This window comes from Stenella coeruleoalba (assembly GCF_951394435.1).
Source record: "Stenella coeruleoalba genome assembly, chromosome: 5".
In the NCBI taxonomy this organism is placed as follows: Eukaryota; Metazoa; Chordata; class Mammalia; order Artiodactyla; family Delphinidae; genus Stenella; species Stenella coeruleoalba.
In genome coordinates, this window is record NC_137150.1 from 74,801,326 (window position 1) to 74,827,076 (window position 25,751).

A 25,751-nucleotide genomic window follows, 5' to 3' on the forward strand; every position below is an offset into this window, starting at 1 on the left:
GTGACGTCACCTGAGAAATCCCGCCTCTTCCGGCCCCTTTTCCGGCGGCTGGACGAGCTCACTCCGCTCAGCTCCGGGTGCCAGGTAGCGAGAGCCCAGGGTTTCAGGTCCGGTTTCGGGCAGTAGTAGCGAACTTTACCCCGACGCTGCCTGTGAGTGAAATCGCTGGACTCGAAAGCCCCAATAGTTAGATTGGCTCCAGGGTCATAAAATCAAGCCTCTCAAGAGAATTTGTATGAATCCTGCCTACTTATTATAGCGCAGTGTCCTCTTAATTCTCCTTCTTGGGCGAGCATATCTTTATTTGCCCGTTATTAAACACCACTGTCCCCTCCCCTCCCCTTTCTCCAAATAGAGTGTAAGTTCTGGAAGACGGGGACCTTTGCTCAATTCTTTTATTAACTTCATGGCATTTGGCAAATGTCAGTGTCATAGCAATTTCCGCATGGGACTATAAAGCTCTTAGCAGGTAATTGTTCATTACCTCTTCTGTCGGCCCTCTGCGTCTGGAGGAGGACGTGGGTTTAGTACCATTTAGAGTAGCACAAGTGTTTGGCACATCATACGTGTATAGCAGATGAAGAAGAGAGGGAAGAGAGCAGAAGAAGATGAATTGATACCTTGGTATCAAGGTTATCCAGGAGGATAATCATGCCAGCTAATCTGAAAATCTAAGCGTACTTTGTATGCACAAATAAATTCCTTAAAGTAGAGGAAATTCCCATTGTGGGTAGAAGGCAATACTTTAAGGATAATTACCTTTAAAACCATAGACTCACGATTGTTACTCATAAAATTGATTCTCAAGTCATTCCTATGTTTCTATGTTCTTTTATGTTTGTCTGTTTTCTCTGAAGGCAAGATGACCAGCCAGTGTGAAGAAGTCCATGTTTTTGACAGTTCTCATTTCAAATAAATGCAGTAAAATCTTGATGAAATAGAAACCCACTGTTAAAACATTTTTCTTCTTATGTGCAAAATAATCTAATCAAAATACTTCAATCCCAAATACTTGTCAGCCTTAAGAATAAAATGGCCTGTTAGTTTACCAACAAAATGAGTTTTACTTGGGAATGGCAGAGGAATTGCGTTTGAGGCACGGAAACTATGGCAAAACATAGGCAAGTCTGGAGAACAAAGGCGAGGAATGTTACTTTACAGAGAAACAGGGGAAGTTGGGAGGGGCTGCTCTGAAGGAAAGTCCATTGGAGGAAATCAAGAGTTCAGGGTCGTGACAGTTTCTTGTTGGCTGCGTTGTTGGTGTGCAAGGAGAACATCTTCCGCCGTCATGCTAGGGAAGTTAAGTAAGCATCTTCCTGCCCAGGGATGTAAAATAAGCTGCATAGGGTGGTATGTGCTGGTGTGTGCATGAAAGCTCCTCCTTCAGGGCTTCCTCACTCCACTTTAAATGAGATTTTCCTTTATTAGTTTTCACACACTCTAGCTAATTGACAGTGTACTATGAATCACTTTCATTTGCACTTGGGTGGCGCACACAGACTCTTTCAAAGCCTGATATGTCTGCAGAGTCTAGTCCAGATTCCTGGAGCCCACAATATGTTGTGTAAACTTGTGAGATCCATCCCAAATGACCTGCCAATTTTCTAACAAAGTTGCCAAATAAAACATCAGAATGAAGTTAACAACACACAGGGAGGCTTATTTGGCACTTTTGGATAGAGACATGCCTTTGAATACTTCTCCAGGCAACAAAATTGTTGCTTTCTTTCCAAATGCTGGGTAAAACGTGTTATGTAATAATAACGCAATATTTTCACCTTGTCAAAGGCTTTCATATATTTGGAGGAAGAGCAAAAAAATTACTCCTTTCTACCAGAAGTTTTAATTAGAAAACAAAAGACCACCAGAAATAATATCTTTAGTATAGTATATTTATAGGAATGCATAACTTGAGATGTACATTTTGAAGTTTCATCCATAACTTATAACATTTACCGTAGTAATAATAACAAGACAGCAGGTCATCACTTTACATCACACATGAGTGATTTTGACTTACAAATAAAATATTTACAACCTACCTTTACAAAACGACGTTGTGTGCATACAAAATGAACAACTGCAGAAAAATTTAAAAATAATGAGACAACCAAAAACCCAGAAGATACACTTAAGGCAGACCAGCAAGACACCGAAATAATTAAGGCTGTGGAATTCTTCTGCACCTTGAAAATATAGAGCTATTTATCAATACTGTGGAGTGATTTTAAATCAATTGTTACAAGCCTGATGGAAGTACGTACTTATATGTATATGTATATGCATAATGGTCCCTATGGGGAAACCTGTCCACTTACAGATAAGGCCCTTTATCTGAATGGCCAGAGATGCCCACCCCAAACTCTCAAAAGCCTTGGTGGGGAGGGGTCACTCAAAACCAAGAGGTGCCAGTGAAGTTTGCAAACCAACTGTTAAATATTCAAATATAAAGATCCTTCTGACTCCAGGTAAAAGGAATAACCTATATGATGGTCCCACTATGTTTCAAGCTTTGTTCATTTGGCTTTGTAGGCTTCAAAAGACAGCAAATAATTCCCCAGTGAGTAGAATCTAACTCTACCTATCAGCCCTAATGGTTTTGAATGGCCCTAGATGGTTTTCTACTAGAAAAATTGACACACCTGGGCTGTCTTCAACCGGATAGATTTCTGCATATGAGCAATAACATATACATACATATTATACACTATATACATGTACAGATGTACATATATCCATATTTTCCAACAGTTTGCACTTTGATCACTACTGTTCTCTGACTAGGATCTCATTCTGAAGAACAGGTTTAGTTTTTTCACAGTCTTCACATTTGTCCTAACTACTAGTTTTACCCACCTTCCCCACAGAGTAGGCCAAAGTTTGGCAGAAACAGAAGAAAAAGCACCAGGGTCAAAAAAATCAAACACAGAGATGACAGATATGGCTTAAGTTAGTAAGAGAAGATGTATGTTCTGTTAACTTCAAATTCATAACCACAGTCTTTGACATCACAGTAACAGTCTCCATAACACTCCAGGATGTGGCTTCATTTCTTGATGGAAATCAGGCATTGATGGAACTATTACACTAGCTATTCCTGGGCTAGCAAATTCGCTTGCTTAAATTAAGCCTCAGGATTGGGACTCTGAGAATTGTCATTTGCACTCCTTTCTACCACCCTCCATTTTCTCAGCCGTCCTCACTACCTGTAATAACATTTATCTGAATAAACAGTTCATCTTGATCATTTGAATAAAAAGTAAATCGGACGACATTTTAGAATCTCCCAGTAAATAGGCTGACAGGAAACACAATAGCCCATGAGTATTAATTTCAGTCTTTCCATAAATGTCCCTTAAAGATGAAAATTTGTCTTAGAGTAATTGTTTTTTCCTCTCCTCTAACTTCTACATGTACTGAAAATGAGGAAGAAATGTCTTTCATAGAAAATATGGCCTGTGATATTTCTGTGTTCTACTATTTTTGTATAGATTTCTCACATGCACAATATTCTCTGTGAAAGACGTCTAATGCTATGGACAAATTTCAGTCGTTTTTAATCCTCTAGAATTAATGAAACAACTGAGAGCCTTATAGTTTTTAGAAAATGGATATTAATGTGGTAGCTCTCCTTTCCTTAGTGGAGAACTGGTAAACCTTATCCTTCCTAACTCCAACCTGGGTTTAATCATTCATTTCCAAATGATCCCTAGATTTTAAATAGTTAAGAAAAACTGTAATGTAAATAAATACACTGAAAGCCCACATACTATGTTTGCCTAACCCAGACTCCACAGAGATGCTACACAGGAGAGAAATAAATAAGGCCCACATTCCTCAAAACTGAACAAGGAAGTGGTGAGTTTGCACTTTTGCCCTACTATAGAGACACCTTATGTTTGAAATATTTCCTCTTCTATCAAATTCATGGGACAAGGTTTTAGTTAATACACAGAAATAACCACCATCTAGTTTATGACATATTTGCTCCCTCATATTCTCACAAATCTAAATTTCCATGCTCTTCCACAGGGCAAGAAAAAAGTAATGACTGGGCTTCCCTGGTGGCACAGTGGTTGAGGGTCTGCCTGCCGATGCAGGGGACACGGGTTTGTGCCCCGGTCCGGGAAGATCCCACATGCCGCGGAGCGGCTGGGCCTGTGAGCCATGGCCGCTGAGCCTGCGCGTCCAGAGCCTGTGCTCCGCAACGGGAGAGGCCGCAACAGTGAGAGGCCCGCGTACCGCCAAAAAAAAAAAAAAAAAAAAAAAGTAACGACTAACTCACGGGCACTAAATCGTGGAGACTATGGAAAAGCAAATATGCTACTCCTGAAACACCTAATTATCTTTAAAAAAAAATCCAAGGTTTTCCCTCTGAAAACTAAGAGTCCAATTCATTTCTACACCTGTACGTTTAATTTTCCTCATTATAGATACCTGTGAGAATCTGAAGAAATGAGTTGTGATATCAGAAAATGTTTTATTCTCACTTCTGCCCTCCCAGTGAGGAAAGTGGCTGTTTGGGCTCTTCTCTGTCAATTTTTCTAGAGCATAAAGCTTGAGAAGAGTGTCACGGCTGCTTTGGAGGGCATCTAACTCTTTGCTTCTGCCATAAGACATACTGGAGAAAACAGTTTATTGACAAACACTTCATCAGCTCTCCTAACCTTTTTCTGTACACAAGCTTTTAAATGATTGAAATTACAGGCTAAGACCAAATAACATTCAGACAAAGAGCACCTAGTACTTCCAATTAAAATTAATTTATAGAATTTAATCTCATGGGTTTTCAAATGGTATCTAAAGACATGAATATTGAAATCCTGGAATGTTCAAAGTTACTGTCGATAAAATTCTTAGCACTGGCAGTGTGTAGCACTTTAAAAAAATCAAAGTATTTTCTAGATATCCCAACTAAGGTATTTTCCCAACATTCCTATGAGATTAATTCCTCCCTCCATCCCCCCAACTCCCATTTTAACAATGGGGACATTTGGGGCAGAAAAAACAAAGACTTTCTGTAAGAAAGGACGAATCAGGAATAGCTGAGGTTGAAACTCAAGAATTCCTGGGCTCACCCTATGTTCAGACGGTTTCATTTAGAAGATATTTTAAAATAAAGAAAAAATGCTGCAGTATCAGTCAATCTAAATACAATGAACTTCTTTATCTCCCAACCTCCCCTCTGAAAGGCACTACTATTTATAAAGACTTGTGAACCACAAAGCGGTGCAGCCAGCTTTTCCTCTGCTTCCTCTACTCCCCCAAGAGTGTTTATGGCTGTCGGAGACCTGAAGGACACCTCCAACGTTATGATTTTTTTCTTAAAAATTTTCCTACATTCAGCTGTAAGCGGATATAAATCTATTTAATTTGAAACAAATATAAAAGATGAAGTAAATTATTATACCTTAGAAAAATTATTGTGGGTTGTCCCTGATCGTTTCCTTCTTTCTGCATCCCACCCTTACAAAACAAAACCCCCCCAAAACCCTATGCAATGAATATAAGCCAAGCAAGAAACTTGTGACCTTAACCAACATTTATTTTTCCCATTTCAACTGGAAGTTCACTCTTACTAATTCCTAGTTAAGTTTTGATTGCAAGAACTACCATAATTATAGTAGAAGGGGACTATTTCCTTGTCTCTCCCCTCTTCTCTACCACAAATACTGTATGTGTACATATATCCTATTAATAAATATCTCTGTCAAAATAGGTACAAGAAAGTGGTTCCTAATCCTTCATCCCTCACCACAGTTGCCCACAGAGCAACCTAAAGTGTATTTCCCAACCCCATCTTCTGGGATTCCTTGTTATTTCCAACTTGCTATGGAGAATTCTTGAACCAGGAATGCTATCATCTTATCCCTGTTGCAAAGGACCAGGAGCTTTGCAGATAGGATGACTCCTTGTTAGTTTTCTTTAGTTATCAAACTATATAAAATATACACCCTTTCTTTTGGGGCCTCTATTAAAACCATTCTACTCTAATGATTGTACTTTGGGTCCAGTTAACAAAGTCATACTACTTTTCATTTCTCTGTCCCTCCTCTCCTGTCTCTTCACTTCCCCAACATGTGTACTTGGGGGAGATTCCAAACAACCTCCCATCTGGACCATCCCAACTCTGATGTAAAACCTGTTATAAAAGCTTTGGCTCTGCCTAATACTCTGTCAACTGCCCTCCTGACAACACGACTTCATTAACGCTCTCCTGTGCAGTCTGGACACCATTGTCCTTCTCAAGCAGAAACTCAAGCTTGTCTCCTACATGGTCATAAAAATTCACAATGACTCAGCAGGGAGCTCTTTATTCCTCATCCACAGTGGATGGAACAGAACTCGCCAAGCCATACTGTACAGATATCTGGAATCCTCAGTGCCTGTAATCTATCCCATGATGTGCCCTAGGGACCAGGCTTTCTTCTTTTATGTTGTATCTTATAATGAAGACATATTTACTAAAAGAATTTTTAGTAAATATGTTTTAAATTTCAAAATATTGTATCATATAGTATTTGTATATACCTATGGGTTTGAATGAAGAATATAAAGGGTTAGTCAAGAGAGAGCTCTGAGGAAGGGAGCCTTGATGACCCAGGGCCATATGAAAACTAGGAAACGAATACAGTCGGAGTCAGTTTCCACATATTTGGTTAATCCTGAAAATACATAAGTGCTATCTAGTCTTATTGCTTGTACTTTCTACTAATTTATTAATCTATAATCTTGGATGGGATGAGGTGGAGGGTGGATGAGGAAATTGACTTTGTTACCAATGGAAAAGAATGATGAGTATTTTTAATTCTACATTTCCACTGTGGGAATAAGTGTTTTTATATATTAACGTTCAGGCTCAGTTTCCACCATTCCTCTTCATTAAGATTGGTTTGTAGTTCTATTTATCCTTCATAAACTTTTCTGCTTGCACTTCTGAGTGCAAGCAGGAATTTTCTCAATCCTACTACAGGAGAGAAGCGATGCCATTAAACCTGATTTGGACAAACAGTTAAGTTATATTTTTAAAATATCATTCGCATAACAGCAATTTTGGAAACACATTCTCGGAAACAAAGGGTGGATCACGTACAAATACAAACACAAAAACTCTTTCCCCAAAACTAAAAAAAAAAAAAACCAAAAAAAAACAAAAGAAAGGAAGAAAAAGCCATGAAATGCCCAGGTTTAATTTTTTTTTCCCACCAGTGGAAAAAAGGGCAGTTCATAATCATCTTGTACAGAGAATATACACCAGAAAGCAGTGTTGGCCTCAAAGTGCAATTAGTCCTTTTAGCCCAGGGAAATATTGGTGGCTGAGAGGTGATAGATATTGCAATCACAGTTAAAACTCAATGCTCTGCTAGGGTGATGTATCAGATTTTAGTCCATGGCTTCAGAAAGGACTTGGGACCAGGCCTTTAAAAGGCCTATATGGCTGCCTCCTTTTCGTAAGCACCCCTTCACTTCCATAAGGGGTTAGAAATAAAGCAGGCCAGCTTTCAGAGGACTGCATTCTGCAGCGGCAGAAAACATCAGAACGCATTGTTATGTTGTTCACAGGAACTGTAGGAAAGGTTTCTATTTGCACTTCTGTATGAACCTGTTTTATTTGTTACCTGTTTGAAACCCAGTGTAGACATAAAAAATAGCCCCACACCTCTTACTGTATTTGGACTTATTTCCTGGCAGGCTTTCCTGCCAGATGAACTCTGAGCTGCCAGTGAATCTGGGGATAGCATTTCATAAACAGAACCTAGGTTAGTCAAATACCTGTGACGGAGAGAAAAATCTTCTCATTCACAGATTGCGAAAGGGTAACATTGCTTTCTCTTAATGCACAGGTTCTGGTAAAAGAGTTCTATACAAGATTTATAAAATGCTCTAAAAAACCTGTCATCTAATTGTGCTTAGTCAAAACAATGTAATGCTTCAGTAAATAAGTCACTGTCTTACCTGGAGTACTCAAAGTTACTTACGATTGATTTCATATATATCTCTATATTATAAAACTCTGAAAGCTGAATGCGATATATTTTACTGTATGTGTACATGTATCCTATTAAGAAACTATATCTAAGTAATCTAATCCAGTATAGTTGACATACATGACATCTCTGTTAAATAGAACTTTTTGCTTAAAATTTCAGCCAAGGCGGAAATGTTTTATACTCACTTCAGTGAGCCGAAGTTTTGCCCAGTTAACCACTCATTTTGGAACACGCAATTAAAATTTCATAACAGCTGCTATTCTTCTTATCTTTGCCTCTCTTTTGAATACTTTCCGTGACTCTTTGCATCTGTATCCCTTCTGGATGACCTTCTGAAAAGTCCCTGGATTTAGGGTGATTTGACTGCTGCTCAGACCCTGAAAAACCACTGAGGAGGTTTAAGAGGTACATCTCTCCATCCAGAAAACCGCGTGGAGTGAAATCATGAACAGAATTATTTACAGACACATTCAGTCTTGCTTTGGTTCACACTGCACTTCCATGTGAAACCTCGAGGGCTGGGAGACGGCTACGTCCCTTGGTTTACCCGGTTGACAATGTAGCTCTTGACGTTGGGAATAGGCCGAACGTCGTTCTGGTGCTTGCGGCGCTCTATGAAGCACGCCAGGCGGGAGGTGTCCAGGGGGATTTTGGAGTAGCTGCCATTGTGGGGCTGCAGCCATGGGTGCTGCAGGCAGGTGGCTGCCGTGGGCCGCCTCCGAAAGTCTTCCTGTAGGATCACATTGATGAAATCTCTGGCAGCATTGCTCACGCCACAGAAGTACTCATGGGGGAAGCTAAAATCCACCCTGCATACGTTGATACATGTCTCCTCCTTGCTCTCATCCAAGAAAGGGGAGACCCCGCTCAGCATGACATATGTCAAAACCCCGATGCTCCAGATATCAGTGCCCAGGGACACAGGGATGCCTTGGATCACCTCTGGGGCAGCAAACTCAGGGTTCCCAAGCAGGTGGTGGATGTGGAAGTGACCTGAGATCTGGACAGCATCCTCTAAGTCAATGAGCTTCACGCGAGGCACTGGAATCCGAAGGTCAATGAGCAGGTTTTCGGGCTGCGGAGATCCAAGGAGGTGGGGATAAGAGAAGGCAAGTTCAGCTCTCTGTTTTGACTACCAGTAGGACTCCATCCATTCAGACACGGTTCTGCCATTCTTTGATAAAGCCTGTAGTATATGGGACATTCCCTATGTTCAAACTGAACTAAACCCTGAGGTTAAATGGTACTTTAGGGAAGTTGTTTGACATTGGAAATCATGTCTTCTTAACTAGCCCTTACTTCCGCACTACATCAAGAAAAGGATAAATTATTTATTTTGGAGAACAGGAGCTTCTTTTTCAAAAAGATGGTGACATTTAGTGGATTCCGTCTATAAAGTTAGACAAGGTGGTTAAAGCCTCCCTCCCTTCTCTAACCCCAGGTGTCACGGGACTCTGGGGTGTTCTCACTAATTCACGAATAACACACTTAAATTGTGACAACCCATTTCGTGTTTAATATTCACAGGGATTCTAGTGTAAGTAAATAAAATGAGAATTTACCTCCCTCAAGGGTAATGATGGCAGGTTAGACTTAACCATTTCCCTGCTAGGGTTGCTACTTCTTATTACCTTTATGTCCAAATGTGCAACCCTGCAGTTGTGAAGGTACTGCAGGGCTTCCATGATGTCTCGTATGTAGAAAGCTACTTTTTCTTCCATCAGCTCATCATGATTCATAAGGTAGTCTAAGAGTCGGCCGTCATCCATCCTGAAAATAGGGAGGAAAAGGCAAAGGAAATACGTTTATAAAGAAAACAGAAAAATAACACACACACAAATCTGTAAGTTTGCTAACATTTCTCCTACTCCCTATTATAAATGAAGATCAATGTTGCAACACATGCATATTTTAGTTAGAGCCCAAAGTTAGTACAATGTTCAGAACTTATATTAAAAAGATAGATAGATAGATACATGCATGTTTCAGGGAAGAAATCTGTATAACCTTAAGACACATTATGTTTCATTAACTTTTGAAACTGCTCACAAGGAAAAAGGTCTGACACCCCTTTAAGAGAGATTAGATTGCAAAATAGAGAAAGGAGGGAGAGAGAGATCTTGCAATTGTCTGAATAACTGGAATCTGGTGGCTTCAAGGAACCTCATATATGTCTTGCAAATAGCTTTTACTTGTCAATTTTTAGTTGGGGAAAAACAGAAACTAGGCAAAGTTTGATCTTGACATTCTTTCTTTTTTTTTTTTTTTTTTTTTTTTTTTTGCGGTACGCGGGTCTCTCACTGTTGTGGCCTCTCCCGTTGCGGAGCACAGGCTCCGGACGCGCAGGCTCAGCGGCCATGGCTCACGGGCCTAGCCGCTCCGTGGCACGTGGGATCTTCCCGGACCGGGGCACGAACCCGTGTCCCCTGCATCGGCAGGCGGACTCTCAACCACTGTGCCACCAGGGAAGCCCTGATCTTGGCATCTTGACCCCCTTTTGAATCCCATACCTCTTGGGCAACTTTCCAACCTTAAAAACTATATCTGAAAGCCTGGTACAAGGGGCCAGCCAGACCTGGATTCAAATCCTGGTTCTGCCACTAACAGGTTGGCGGCTTGGAGCAAGTCATTTAAACTCTCTGTGTTTTGGTTTCTTCATCTTTAGAGTAACAACAACAACAATAATAATAGCTGTTTCATTATGAGGATTGTCCAAGGATCAAGTGAGACAATGAGGCATTTAAGCATAATTGGTAGCAATAGTAAGTGTGCAATAAATGGCAACTATTTTCGGGTGCTCTGGGCCCTCTTTAGCAGGGAGTGACCAGATGTCAGGCAGCTGGTCTCTAATATGCATTGGGCCATGGAGGCCCATCCCCAGGAAAGGCCCAGGCAGAGGAGCCTGAGCCAGAATCAGAAACTGCTTTTGAACACAGCTGACATCCCCCTGCCAAGTTTCCATTCTCTTCTCTAGCTTATTCCTTCCCACAAACTTGTTCTCTTCTCCCACTTTCCTTGACAGGATTAAAGGCTAGGTCCCATGAAGGCCTCCTTTGCCTTCCTCTGACCCTGCCAGGGTGGGATAGGGGTGGTGAGCATGGAGTGGAGTACGACTGGGCTTGTTAGATGCAGCCCCCTGAACTTCTTAGAGTGTTTTAGGGAGAAGTTAACAGTAGCTCTACTCCGAGACCAGAAAGTCTCAGCCACCAAGTTCATCCTTACAGCGCTTAGATAATGCAGATGCCCAGGTCCCTCCCTAGACTAGGGAATCAGAACCTCAGTTGCCTGGTAGAGAAAAGCTCTACCAGCAATTTAGATGGCCACCAAAGGGGTACCCACAGTCATGGCATAACCAGGGTTTAGCTCAGGTACTGCCTCTCCACAAATCTTCCCTGAACCTCAAGTCCAGCCAAGCCCCTCTCTATGTTCTCGCACAACTCTCTCCAAAATATGCATTTACCAGGCTATGCTGAAATCATTCATTTACCTATGGACTTTCTCATTAGACTTCTAACTCCTCAAGGGCAAGAAATATAACATTTAGGGCTTCCCTGGTGCCGCAGTGGTTGAGAGTCCGCCTGCCGATGCAGGAGACACAGGTTCGTGCCCCGGTCCGGGAAGATCCCACATGCCGCGGAGCGGCTGGGCCCGTGAGCCATGGCCGCTGAGCCTGCGCGTCCGGAGCCTGTGCTCCGCAACGGGAGAGGCCACAACAGTGAGAGGCCCACGTACCGCCAAAAAAAAAGAAAAAAAAAAAAGAAATATAACATTTCATCTTTGTTCCTGCCACCCAGGCCCAGGTCTACACAGTGGGTGGCACATAGTAAATGCAATATTTATCTCAGTTAATCCCTGCAACATCTCTGAGAAGTGGAAACATCTTCAGAATCCACAGATAAGGACCCTGAGGCCCAGGAAACTAAGTACACTGCCCCAAATCACAGAGCTGGAATTAGAGCCCAGGTTCTCCATGCCAAGAACAGCTTCTTTCCATAACTCTGTGGCAGCCTGGTAGTCAACACCTTCCCTCAGAATGGTGATTGACAAGTCTGAAGAGGCAAAGGTTCTGGGTCTGCTGTACCACCTTGGTTGATACACAAGTGACAATACTTTTTATTGGAACTCAAGTACAACATGTTGTCACTTGTAAACAAACATAGTTCACTGTCAACAGAATGTACCTTTTGAGTTAGGAAGCTCTTAACAAACAGGTTAGGCTCTGAAAGGCTGTTTGTAAATGTATTTATGAAATCCAAAGTGACAATCTTCACTATACTCCAATAAAAATTAAAAAAAAAAAGAACTGGACTAAATAGTAAAGCATGAGGTCAGAATAAGTGGTTAATGTGCATATAAATTAAACTTATTTTTATCAATTAAAAAAAAGAAAAACAAAGTGACAACTTACCAGCTACTACACAGCTATAGAAAGTTAAGTATCACAAAAGGATTACAGTTACTAACAGTGATGGTTTTGTCTCCTCTTGTTTCTTTTCAACCAGTTAAAAAATGTAGCCTAAGATGTTTGCATTTTGGCTTTCTTTTTTTCATCATAAATAAATTTACAGAAAGTTACTGCTTCGAACCCCTCCCTCCGCCCCCCCCCCCCAACACACCTAGACTAACAAGCACACAAGAGCAAGACTAAAATGATAGTTGAAAGGTGTAAACAGAGGTGCTTCTCTACGGAACGTAGGTTCATGTGGAGCCAGACACAGCACTGGTCTTCGGTGTAAATGTCTATCTCCTCTCCAGGCGCAGGGCCTCATCAGCACCAATCAGACAACATTTCTACGAGGGCTCCATACTTCTGAAAAGATTGTTCTCTTTAGTCTCTGTAAGATCTCCCTAAACCACAGAGCACGATCTCTGTTCTTAGCCTGGGGAAGAAGTGGGAAGGATGTGACCTTATTGGTCTATTCCGGGGCCCAGTACGTAGCCCCAAGTATATGGCTGCCTGAGTCCCTAGAAAATCTGGAATGAGTGGAAGGTTTTTTTTTTTTTTTTTTGGTACGCGGGCCTCTCACTGCCGTGGCCTCTCCTGCTGTGGAGCACAGGCTCCGGACGCGCAGGCTCAGCGGCCATGGCTCACGGGCCTAGCCGCTCCACGGCACGTGGGATCCTCCCGGACCGAGGCACGAACCCGCGTCCCCTGCATTGGCAGGCGGACTCTCAACCACTGCGCCACCAGGGAAGCCCGAGTGGAAGGTTTTGAGGGTAAGATTCTGCCCTTAAAGGAATTTCTTGGGTGGCAGATTGGGGATGCTATGGCAGTAGATAGATGCACAAACCCCTCTCTTTAATTCAACTCCACCCCTGTCAATAAGCCCATTGTCCATAAGCTTTTCCTAAACTCCTGCCCAGCCCAAGAGTCCATAAGAGAAAGAAGATGAAAACTGGAGTGAGAGAGATGTGGGTTCAAGTCCCAGCTTCTCCATTTCATAGTTTTAAGGAGGTACTTTTTTTTTTTTGCCGTACATGGGTCTCTCACTATTGTGGCCTCTCCCATTGCGGAGCACAGGCTCCGGACGCGCAGGCTCAGCGGCCATGGCTCACGGGCCCAGCCGCTCCACGGCATGTGGGATCTTCCCGGACCAGGGCACGAACCCGTGTCCCCTGCATCAGCAGGTGGACTTTCTACCACTGCACCACCAGGGAAGCCCTAAGGAGCTACTTTTAATGATCTTCCTTATCCTTGACTTTCTGATCTATAAAATGGGAATAACGTTTTTATACAGTGGAGGGGAGAGTGCATGTTACATAAAACACTCTGTAAACTAGAAGACATAGTATGAAATGTAACTGCCATTTCCATTAATTGTGGGCAAGAAATAACCCCAATAGCTCGGGACCACCTTCGAGAGATGACGCCTATACTTACAGTTCCAAAATCAGGATGTAGGAAGTGGGGGACTCATAGGTGTCATGAAGAGTGATGTATTGGGGATGCTGCAGGTGCTGAAGTAGGGCAGCCTCGTGGGCAGCCTGCTCTTTTTTCTTCATTTTTTTGCTAACAAATTTCACAGCGACATCTTTGCGAGTAGCTTTGTGAATGCACTTCTTTACTATGGAGAACCGGCCTCTGGAAAACAAAAGGAAGAAAGTGTTTTGCCAAGATTCCTCAATCAACTAGGTATCATTTTATTGAAGGATATGAGAAGTTTTATCCAAAGTGATTAGACAGTAACATTTTATTAGGAATCGACTTTTCTGTACTTTTAATTATAATGTTATCATTCAGAAAAGCCATCTTTCCTTTCTTAGCATTTTAGGGTTCTTTGAGATGCAAAAAACTAAACAATATTTTTAGTCATTATATTTTTCTGTCATTTTGAACATCAACCACAGGTTCAGTTTTCTTTTCTGAACAGAATATATTTCTATAATATATAACAGTGACAATGTTAAAGAAGGAGGAATTCTGCTTTACGGTAATTTCAAAACATTTTCTAAAGAGGCAATTTTTTCATTTTATTTTATATTTATGATCCTTCTGTTACAGAAAATTTCCAATATACACAAAAGTAGAGAGAATAGTAGAACAGATCTTCTGTGTACCCAGCAGCCAGCTTCAACAATTATCAACGCTTTGCCAACCTTTCATCTATTCTTTTCCCACCTCCTGCCCTTTTTTTCTGGAGTTTTTTTTTTTTTTTTTTTTTTTTTTGCGGTACGCGGGCCTCTCACTGCTGTGGCCTCTCCCGTTGTGGAGCACAGGCTCCGGACGCGCAGGCCCAGCAGCCATGGCTCACGGGCCCAGCCGCTCCGCGGCACGTGGGATCTTCCCGGACCGGGGCACGAACCCGTGTCCCCTGCATCGGCAGGCGGACTCTCAACCACTGCGTCACCAGGGAAGCCCCATCTGGAGTGTTTTAAGTGCATGTTATTTCTTGCATAAATACTTGGTTTGCATCTGTAGTTGACAAGGACATTTGAAAATATATAACCACCATGCCATTTTTATATCTAACAAAATTAACTGTAGCTGAAATAGACAGAATGGTTCCCAGACTCACCTGCAGGCCTATGGAAGGTAGTAAGAGAGTGAGATAGATGGAGAAACTGGTCAGCAATGGAAGCAGAGAGAGGGAGGGTCAAAGAGGTGATAAGGCAGCATCATCCAAAGCCTGTTCATGAGGTGCCCTAACCCAAGAGCAGAGGAATGAGCAGTCCAAAGGGCAGTCCACTCCTCTAGCAGAAACGAATGCATCAGACACCATGGCCACTACTAAGATTGTCCAACAGACTCCTTGACCTGGCTCTGTGTTCACCAAGCAACTTCCTGATAATAATAATTTTTTTTTTACTATAGATTTTCCCCAAAGAAGAGAAAGCCCTAATTAATAAAGCAAGTATTAGACAAATATTAATCAAATGCCTATTACATGTCAGACATCATTCTTGGCCTAGTGAACAAGTATTTGGTCAAACTGGCAGCTCTGTTTTACATCATCCATTAATAAACTACCATTCTGCGTTTTAACAGCGCCCTCTCTTGTTTGTTTATTATAGGTCACCTCCTTCCAGAGGACTTTGGATACAGGAAAACAATTGATTGCTGAGGAGAGATCTCCTGAATTAGTGGTTATGTCAAGGTACTGCTATCTTAATTTTTAAAATATATTTTGTGTGTATCAAAGTTATGCATCCCCATGGTTTGAAAAGTCAATTAGCTTTAACAAAGTTTCTTATTAAAAACAATAGTGCCTCATCCTCCACCTGTCCCCATTTTTCTTCCTCTAGAGGTAGTTTAATATATCACTTCAGTGTATTTTGCTGATTATTTAGGTATTTACTTCCATGACTCTAAATATAGTATATTTTGTATGGCTATTTCTTGACTTTTCAGTTTTAGTTATTATCTGTTGACATCCCACTATAGAAGATGAGATTTTGGTCTCTTTCCTTCCTTTGTCCCCATCACATAACCACTTTTCCCATCCCCTGTCCCCCCAAGAGAATTATATTGTAATCAATATTCAGTGTTTCCATTATTGCAACTATGTCAGTGTTGGTCACAGTTAAACCTCTAGTAAACTATGACTATTTTTCCTTTTTGTGGTAAAATGCATTCTTCAGTCTTTTCTGAAAAAGAGTGCATGGGAAATAAGTTGTTTGAGATTTGCATATCTAAAACATGCTTATTCTACATTTATATTTGATTATTAGTTTCTCTGGGTATAATTCTAGGTTGAAACAAAATTTGAAGGAATTATTCTATTGCCTTCTAACTTCTAGTGTGATTGATGATGTTAACTGTTAATGTTCAAAGCATTATTATTCCTAATCCTTTGCATATGATTCTTATAAAAATATTTAGCTCTCTCCTCACTGAGATTTCTCCCACATTCTTTAGCTCAAATGGACACTTTCTGTAGTTCTGCTGGCCAGAAACATGGGATTCTGTCAAGAGTTTTAGCCTCTGGCATCCTCATACACTTCCATATGAATGCCCTTGTGGGTAAAAGAGTAAGAGAGGGGCTTCCCCGGTGGCGCAGTGGTTGAGAGTCCGCCGGCCGATGCAGGGGACACGGGTTTGTGCCCCGGTCCGGGAAGATCCCACATGCCGCGGAGCGGCTGGGCCCGTGAGCCATGGCCACTGAGCCTGTGCGTCTGGAGCCTGTGCTCCGCAACGGGAGAGGCCACAGCAGTGAGAGGCCCGCGTACCGCAAAAAAAAAAAAAAAAAAAAAAAAGAGAAAGAAGAAAGGGGAAAAAATAGGAATCTCCCTGCTCTCTTCCTGTCTTTTGGCCATAAAGATGGATTTCTCTTGGAGATTTTGCTCTCTGTGCCTGCTGCACAGTTCACTGATTTAGCCCACCCTTGGGTTAAAGCTAAGAGATCAGGAGAAAAACAAAACACAAAAAACCCCTCAGAACATAATAACCCAGAAAACTCCGTGCCACTGTCCTTGTCTTTTTTCAGGTGTTAACTTCACTCCCCAATCTGTTACTTACTTTTCAGAATGCTCAGGTAGCTGCTATCTGTATTTCATCCGTGGATTCTGGTTGTAGCCAGTGGGAGAGAAAGGCTACAATGGGCTAACTCCATCTCGGCCAGCATCAGAAGTTGGCTCATTTTAAAAGCTGGGGACTAAAAAGCTGTTTGGAAGCTCTGTGTGTGTGGGTGGAGCCTGTCAACTCGACCTTCACTGTAGGGTGATCTGAATGGACTGTTTTGTCAGGGGAAACTCCAGAGTCAGTATCTTTAAGTCTTTCCTCTTGAGCTGGTCAGATTCTCCAGAGAAAGACCCTCCTACTTTCTGTCTGGAAGGTGAGGCCCTGGCTGTCCACCTCTGGAGGTCTGGTGGGTAGGACAGCAGGGGTCCTCAGAATCTAGCATTTACCTATTCTCACAGTGGCCCTGTTTGGAGTATGGTTCCATTGCCCTCAGTGGGGCTGGTGTCCCTGAGAACAGAGGCACTCTGTTTCACCCTTTCCAGGGGACAAATCTTCAGTCTTTTCCTTGATTGGGAAGGACAATCACACAGCTACCTGAAGCTGGGGAGGAGGTCTGGAGCCACAATTTCTTCTCACACAAGGTTCAGACAACCCTTCCAATTTTAGCATCTTCATTACACATATTTCCAGAGGTACTGGAGGCTTCCAACACCTGAGCCTTCCGGGAATTCTGCTGCAAAACTTGCACTGGCTCTCGCTTGACCCCATAACTGACTTGGACTGAGTTTCTCAGGTCTCTTAGTCATTTGCCACTTTCACCTCCTTTTCTGCTTCTAATACTTGCTATCTCTTCTTCCAATGTCCTCATCTTTACGTGCCTGCTTAAAAAAAATCCTTTACTGTAGATTCAGTGAAGTCTCAGGAGGGAATGAAAACGGATGCCTGTGTTCAACCTGCCATCCTTACCTGGAGGCCTGGTACCGCTACCTTTTGGGATCCTGTACAGGTAACCAGGTAGCATTCCCAAGGGATAAGTCTTTGGCTTCTTTAAGCTGCAATGGTGCCTATATAGTTTATTTCTGGTTAAGTATGGCATGCTTAGGTGCTCTTTGCTTCTATGGATGGGCTATAGGAGTGAAGCTATTTCTTTTTTGGTTTTTGTAATACTTAATTACTGGAGAACTATTTTTAACAAGATAGTCATATAGATCTAGAATTTTAGGTTTAGATGTGATGGAGAAAGCTGACTCACTTACATGGCCCTGGCACAGATATCTTTTATGTATCTCATGTAAGTATCTATATGTTTTATTTCCATTCTGTTAATATATAGCATTTTAAAGGATCTTCTAAAAAGATGAAGACGATACTACTTGGGAGAGAGGGAAAGCTTCAGGTTATTGGAGATGAAATTTAAAAAAAAATCAATTGCTTGGAACAGATCAGAAAATTGATTTCCCCTTAAGAAATATCAAAACGTCCATTTCTTCTATGTAAAACAGTCCTTAGCCTATGGCTATCAACAGCAAATACAGGCCTTGGGGAGGAATTAACCAGTACATCCAGGTGGTGGAACCAATTTCATTTAGAACCAGATGGGGATTTGATTTGCTTATTATTGGGGTCATATGTAGCTTCACAAACTTTAATATCATGGAGAAAACTAGATTTCAACTACTAGAACTTATTTTTGACAAAAATTGCTATGATGAGAAACAACATATATTAGTAAAACTAGCACAGGCTTAAAGGCAGGTGGCCCAGGGTTTGAATCCTGGTTCTACACGTACTAGTTATGGGATTTTGAGAAAGTTACTTGACCTCCTGAACCTGAGTTTCCTTTACCGGAAATCTACTCAAACACTACCTCATGGTGTAAGGATTAGCTTAAATAGCTTTTGTATACTATCTGCATGGTATCCAGAATACTATATTACTCAGAAAGCTTCATCATCATCACCATGTCAATTTCCACTGGCTTTATCTTTTCTGTTTGGCTACACAAAGAAGATAGGAAAGTAGAGCTAAAGCTGGTTTTTGATGAAAGGAGCTGTAACAAAAGGCAGTGAATTACATTGTTACTCCTGCCTAAGAAATGGGAATAACGAACATATTTGCTCTCTCCACAACCTCTGTCACAACCACTAGGAAATTTTACCGTTCATTGAGAGCCGTCAATCAGAGATGGAGAGGACGCTAATGGCCCGTTGCTAGTGAGTGCTCTTTTATTTACACATCACAGGAGGGTGGGTGACTTGTAAGATCTACCCACATTCTCTCACCTAGACCTCCTGGAGACCAATACATCACAGGCATGTAAAACCTTCCCATCAACGATTTTGTGAGACAGGTGATACATTATTTTTCACTATTCTGTTAAAAGTCACATTTCTATCCTTTTTCATTTTCGAGGACACATTTTTCTAACCAAAAGAGAGAGAGAGAGACCTGTATCCAACAATTAGTGCTTATGTATTCTTCTGAAGAACACATGGAACTTCTTATGAAAACTGACCATATAGTACTCACAAAGCAAGTCCCAACAAAAATCAAGGAATCAGTATCATGTAGACCAAATTCTCCAACCACAAAGCAATTAAATTAGAAATCAGTAACAAGAAGACAATTTTTAAAAATCTCATACATTTGGAAATTTTAAAACAGTTCTACAGTTGGGTCAAAGAAAAGAATCATAGTTGAAGGAAAAATACCTAGAACTGAATAATGAAAATGCCACACATCAGAACTGAGGATTTAGCTAAAACTGTACTTTGAAGAAATGACTGAGCCTTAAATTCTTATATTAGAAAAGTAGAAAGGCTGAGAACTTTAATGTAAGCAGTTAGAAAAGGAACCATAGAAAATACACATAAATACTCTAGTTTTTTCTTAGTATAGAGAAAATGCCCTTAGTGAAAGAAACACAAAACAAGAAGTCGTTATTATCATGTGATGTTTTTAAGTGTTCATGAATAAAGGAACAGAAAACTGGGTTATTACCTTCCAATTTCATTCAGCTCCGTATAAGCTGAATCAAAATTTTCCTTCCAAGAAATGGTGGTACCATCAGCCGCAGCATCTTTGGAAGAGAAAGAATCCATTTATAATATTGAGAAAGCCATATAAGAATAACGAAAAGGTTAACAGAAAAGCTCCAGCATCACCCCCAAAGCAATTCTCATGACTAAATATGGAATCTAACTCAGTGGGAAAATGCCACAATTCTCTGAAATGTTATCTTAAGAAAATATTATCCAAGGGGAAACTGACATGACAGAGTCAGACTCCCTGTACCATCTCCATAAACGAAGGGAAAACTCCGAACAATCAGAGATGTAACTTCCGGATGTTGTCAAATAGAAGTCTGCTAGAAAAAATTAAAAGGGAGAAAGAAAAACACTTTGAAAGGCCTAGAAAAGCCAGTGAGAATCAGGGCTGCAGGGAGGTTGCAGCAGAGAGGAAAGGGGAAGAGTTATACGGCCAAGGGGAAAAGGAAACAAAAGTGCTCCAAACATTCTAAAAACTGCTTTCTCACTCCTTTGTTCCCAGCATGAATGAGCTTATCTGGTGTATTGAGTGATTTAGCCTAACCCCAAATCTTCGGTGGTATTACCTTGTATGATGCATTAATTCCCTGGCAATGATTTACACACACACACACACACACACACACACACACACACACACACACACAAGCACGCTCACAAATATCTATCTGTGTTGACTGCTGGGGAGCAAGGCTCACAAAAAGCAGCGGTCATCCCTGGGCGGGATTTAGGCAGTGGCCTGGGAGAAGAGTAGTCAAGCCTGCAGCACGTCTCTTTTGACCCCGGTCACCTCAGGCTGCCCAGAGCACAGCCGGGCTGAGCCTGGACATGGCTTACCCATATTGAGTTCTCAGGAAATAGAGAACTGGGGCCAAGGTTTCCCAGTGAGTCACAGGCCCCTGGGAGCAGAGCTGAACCCGGCTGGCAGTGGGGAGAGGCCTGGGGAGCATTTCCGGAGCTAACCACGGGGGCGGGGCTGCAGCCCGGGGCCCTAGAGGGTCCACAGCTCCTCTTGAGACTCCAGGATGCCCTTAACCCCAAGACACAGGTTCACTGTCTTTTAACTACAGTGACCTCCTCTCCCTGCCCCAATGTACACAGCCCACTGCCCTGCCCTGCCCCAAACCTTGCTATTTGGAGCTTTCTTTAGGTTAACAAGTTTCCTCTTACAAAATGTCCCAGGGCCCAAGGTGGCTTGATGAGCTAATGAATAGGGGGGCAAAATAAGAACCACGTTTGTAAAATACTCATGTGCAGCTAGTTAAATGCGTATCTTAGTTGTTCAACACATCCAGGTAAAAACATATCCATGTTGAAACAAGACATTGTGGGAGGGTTGGGGGTGGAGAAACTATTGAGTACTCATTTTGCCTCAAATCCTTCAGGCAGGTTGCTTTCCTCGCCCCGTTTTAAATTGGTGGGTGGGGCTGAGGTACACTTAGGCCGGCAGGGGTTCCCAGGGAAGAGGTGGCTCAGTGTTCCCGTCTCAGAAGAGGGTTGGTAGCACCCATGCGACTCACGGCCCCTGCCTGCCCCTCTTGGTCCCTGGAGACGCACACAGGTGCCCAGGAACCTGGCAGGCCCAGGGTAGACATGGGTGGCAGCTCTAACTTGAGCCCTGTACTTTACGGAAACACCCTTCGTGAGGCCTCTGAAATGCTACTTGGCAGAAGCCGACAAGCAAATCCAGGTGACCTCTAGCTCCGTGGCCTATTGACACTGCCAGTGGGCAGTGACATGCCAGTGGGCAGCCAGTGCCAGTGAGTATGTGACAGTCGGCCAGGTGTCTTGTCTCTATCGCCTGGGGTACTGGGCATGGCTGGGACTCACCGTATTCTGGAAGTCGCACGAACTCTGAGGGCTCGCTGGGAAGGCTGATCCCCCAGGGGTTACTGGCACTGACTCTGAACTGATAAGGACTCCCAGGACTGAGGTCCTCAATGACAAGGTAAGTGTCCAAGGTCGACGCTACCGACTGCTGCCAGGCCTGGGAACCTAGGGCACAGTTTCCGAGGAGAAGGAAAGAGGAAAGGCCAGAGGCACATTGTTTCAAAGACCTTTAGCGAACAAAGAAAGGAAAAGTGACACATTCCATTCAAGGGACAGTTGTGGTCACTGCCTCGGGCCTTGAGAGCCTGTGGGCTAACTGTGGCAGGTTTGGGTTCAATTTCCTAAAAGACTGAACACGTCATGAGAGCGGTACAAGCAGCTGGCCTGTAGAGTCTGTTCATTTTCAAATGGGCACATGGGAGAGTGAAAAGACATAGAGCATGCAGAATTTACAGAAGCACACACGGCACATTTTTAACAAGGCCAGAAAAGTATATTGTGAATTAATAACAAAGTGAGAGAAAATATGCATTTTGAAATTGAAACAGAAAGGAACATGTAGGGAGCAGTAGGTACATGTAAAATACTGCGGAAGGAGTCTTCCCATAATTCTCTCATTTAACCTTCTCACTTAAATCCTCAGAAATCCTATGAGGTTGGGAGGATTAATCTCACTTTACAGATAAGAAACCAAGGCTCAGAATGATTAAATAACTTTCCCAAGAGAACTTAGTTCATCTTATAAACTATGACCTGAATAATGCTAAGGGAAATACAGGCTTGGAGAGAGACGTCTCTCAGCTCAGCATCGATCGATACCTTTGTGCTGCGTTGAGAGACACAGTGAACAGCTAAAGAAAGAGGCAAACGTAAACAGCTTTATAACTGCAGAGGGCCTGTTTAAGAGAAGAAAGAAGGGTTAAAATAAGAAGAGTAACAGAGAGTAAAACAGAGGATTCTGGTTCCAGGTGCCAGCGGTTGCTTTCAATTCAGGTGTGTGACTCGTCACACGGTTCAGAGAGGTGTTTTGTTTTAACAATTAGAGCTACCTGGCAGCTTCTCATTTCAACTAATTCTTCTGGATGATAGTTGTTTCTAAGGAAATGTATGCACTCTTAGCACGTAAATGTAACAAATTTAAAAACTGAACAATGTGAAAAGTCATCATATATATATATTTATAGGGGTCTCTAAAGTTTGTCTGGGGGTAAAGTTGGGGGGCGGAGGTGGGGTAGACCTCTGCTTTTGCCACCCTAGTTACTTCTCTGGGAGAAAGATCACAGATTAGCAAACTAGAGACCTGGGTTCTCGGGCCAGCTCTGCCTCTTACGAACCCCAGCCTTGTGTTTCTTAACTTTCTTTAAGCTTTAACCTCATCATCTGTAAAATAGGCCCGATGGTCCCTGTCTGAGTGATCGGGCTGGTTAAGCAGAGAAGTGCACGTGAAGGTGCTTTGCAACCTGCCGTGAGTCATTATTCTGGCAAAAAACCCTGCTGGGTGTTTTGAGATCAAAGGTGGCTGTAGCCCGGCACTGAGGCCTTTGTGCTGAGTTGGAAGACAATAGTTGGAAGGAATAGCTGATGAAAGGCTTAGAGGCAAATAGTTTTATGACTCTGAAGGCCCTCCTTAAGAGAAAGAGAAGATAGAAGAAGAAGAGCAGGGGGAGACGGCGCACCTTCCTCTCTGTACTCCACAGTGTAACCAGAAATAGTGCAGTTTCCCGTGCTGGATGGGGGCAGCCAGCGGAGAATCACAGAGGTGCAGCTTCTCTCCTGGGCAATGGGGCGGTTAGGGGCCGCTGGAACACCTACAGGGACAGAAATTAGGGTCAAATGCTACTTCTGCAGAACTTGGTATTTTACACCAAGGCTGACACACCTAACCTGTGTCTCAAATGTTTCCTATGACCTTCTCCACCGAGTGGCACACCTTTCCCTAGGCCCGAGAGAGAGCTGGGAGATGTACCTTGCTGTCAGAAGTTCTTCCTTCGGACTAAATGCTGCACCCTGGAGAGAAAGCTTGGTCAGAGAACTAGGCTTTAGGAGGTGTACGGTAGGGCCCGGCCAGCTCTTATCAAAGATTCATTCTGTTCCCATTTGCTGGAACTTTGCTTTGGAACTTTCACAATGTACCTCTTCTTTCCCAGGTCTCAGGGATCCCTTGTAATGTCCAGTTAAAATGTCTGGCTAACACAAATTCATAGAGACAGAAAGTAGAATGGTGGCTGCCAGGAGCCGGGGTTGGGGAGGAATGGGGAGTCGTTGTTTAACGGGTGCAGAGTTTCAGCTTTGCAAGATGAAAAGAGTTCCAGAGATGGATTACACAACAGTGTGAATGTACTTGACACTACTGAACTGTACCCCTGAAATTGGTTAAGATGGCAAATTTTATGTTATGTGTATTTTACCAGAATTAGAAAATGAATATTAAAAAGAAAGCACAAAAAAGGTTTGACTATCCAAGAGACTGTACCTTGCACTTTAACGGTAGCAGACGTTGACGTGGTGCCGTGGTCGTTTGCTGCTACGCAGGTATAAATACCGCTGTCTTGGGGCATCAGATTGCAGATTTTGAGGGTGATTTCCCCGGAATCACTAGGGACACGAAAAGGATGCCCTTCAGACTCCAGTAATGAGACAAGTGACTATAAAAGTATAAGGGGTGCTGAGCTGGGTCCTTAGGACCAAGGTCTAGTCCCTGTTCTGTTACCTTCTTATACACTTGGGTGAGAACCTTGCCTCTCCATCTCCCCAATGCCATACAGAGGAAGAAAATTCTTGCCATGCCCATCTCTCAAGTTGTTTGTAAATGAGGCTTAGTAGAGGAGTAAAATGGGATAAGAATCAGAACGTGGTTTGAAATATATAAAGTCCTATGCAAATACTGGTCCCCAATATTACTAGTGTCATTGCCACCTAGCAACTTGGTCCCAAAACATTTTCAGTCCACAATCAATAACAAGTGGTACAAGAAAATGGAAAGAGAATGAAATGTTCAAGTATTTCACATTCTACATGTGGGACCCTCAAGATAATTAAGTGACTTAAGCAAAGGCAAATTCCTCTACTAAATAACTTTCCCAGTAGTCCCAGCCTGGGGTCCAGGACATCAAGCGGAAGAACTGCTCTGAAAGGGTTAAATGCAGAGGTCACAGTCAGCCCTACTCCCTCCCCACTGGTCGCCACAGAACCTGGTGATCTTCGTGAGCTTCACCATGCACTGACTCTCAAGCTAAGCTCCCTGGGTCCACTGATACTTCAGGACCCGGCCAGGGAGTCTCTGCTGGGAACCCCATTTCACATGCAAAAACATTAAGTTAAAGGATGAAGTGTCTTGATCCTAGCTGTTTCTTCCATAAATGTTTCTTAAGCATCTAGGGCTTGCTACGGCTTTCCTCTGTAAGCAGTACTGTGCAAGAAAGTTCTTAATTAGCCGCAGTAAATATTAACAGAATAATTGGGAGGCCGCCAACCAAATTTGTTAAATAGTCTTTGTGAGAAGCATGCTTGTGGCTGGATTTTCTGTTTTCTATTGCACACTTTGGAGTAAGTCATTTTTGTTTCTTCTAAGAAAATTGTTCTTTAGTTAATGAAGGAATTGAGTATACCACTGTTTCACAGGATTCCGAGGGGCACAAAGTTTCTGGGCTAGAATAGGCTCCAGGGCAGCTCTTCTCTTGAGACCAAGTAACCAGAACAGGAGCTACATGCCGGACTTAGCCTCCGGGTACTGCACCCAGGTGCTGGGGTTGCTGACGTGGGGACGTTAGCTTACCAGGAGGAGACCGTGTACGTAGCTGAGCTGTTGTCAGTGTCAAGGATGTTCTGGTCTGGACCCTTCCAGGTGATGGTGGGCTTTGGCCGCCCACAGACTTTGCACTGCAGTGTCACTGTGTCCCCAAGCAAGCAGGTCACATCCACTAAGGGCACGAGGAATTCTGGCGCCACTGTGGTCAAATCAACATCGATATAAATTTGCATCGT

The 25,751-nt window shown here is 42.6% G+C and overlaps 1 protein-coding gene across 7 annotated transcripts in view; it reads right to left on the reverse strand.

The window, feature by feature from the left end:
• Nucleotides 1-5,533: 5,533 nt before the first annotated feature.
• The window catches only part of KALRN (kalirin RhoGEF kinase), a 642,647-nt gene continuing 622,429 nt past the window's right edge, over nt 5,534-25,751 (reverse strand). For 6 of the 7 annotated variants that reach the window (XM_079922559.1, XM_079922555.1, XM_079922558.1 and 3 more), the window contains 8 exons: nt 25,543-25,714; nt 24,241-24,362; nt 23,444-23,575; nt 21,768-21,932; nt 19,891-19,969; nt 13,873-14,073; nt 9,623-9,761; nt 5,534-9,066 (listed from right to left, as the gene is read on the reverse strand). In XM_079922559.1, coding sequence (XP_079778685.1) covers nt 8,521-9,066; nt 9,623-9,761; nt 13,873-14,073; nt 19,891-19,969; nt 21,768-21,932; nt 23,444-23,575; nt 24,241-24,362; nt 25,543-25,714 — 1,556 coding nt within the window. In that variant the 3' untranslated portion in view covers nt 5,534-8,520. The remainder of the gene's footprint in view (nt 9,067-9,622; nt 9,762-13,872; nt 14,074-19,890; nt 19,970-21,767; nt 21,933-23,443; nt 23,576-24,240; nt 24,363-25,542; nt 25,715-25,751) is intronic. The other variant, XM_079922561.1, reaches the window with a different exon arrangement.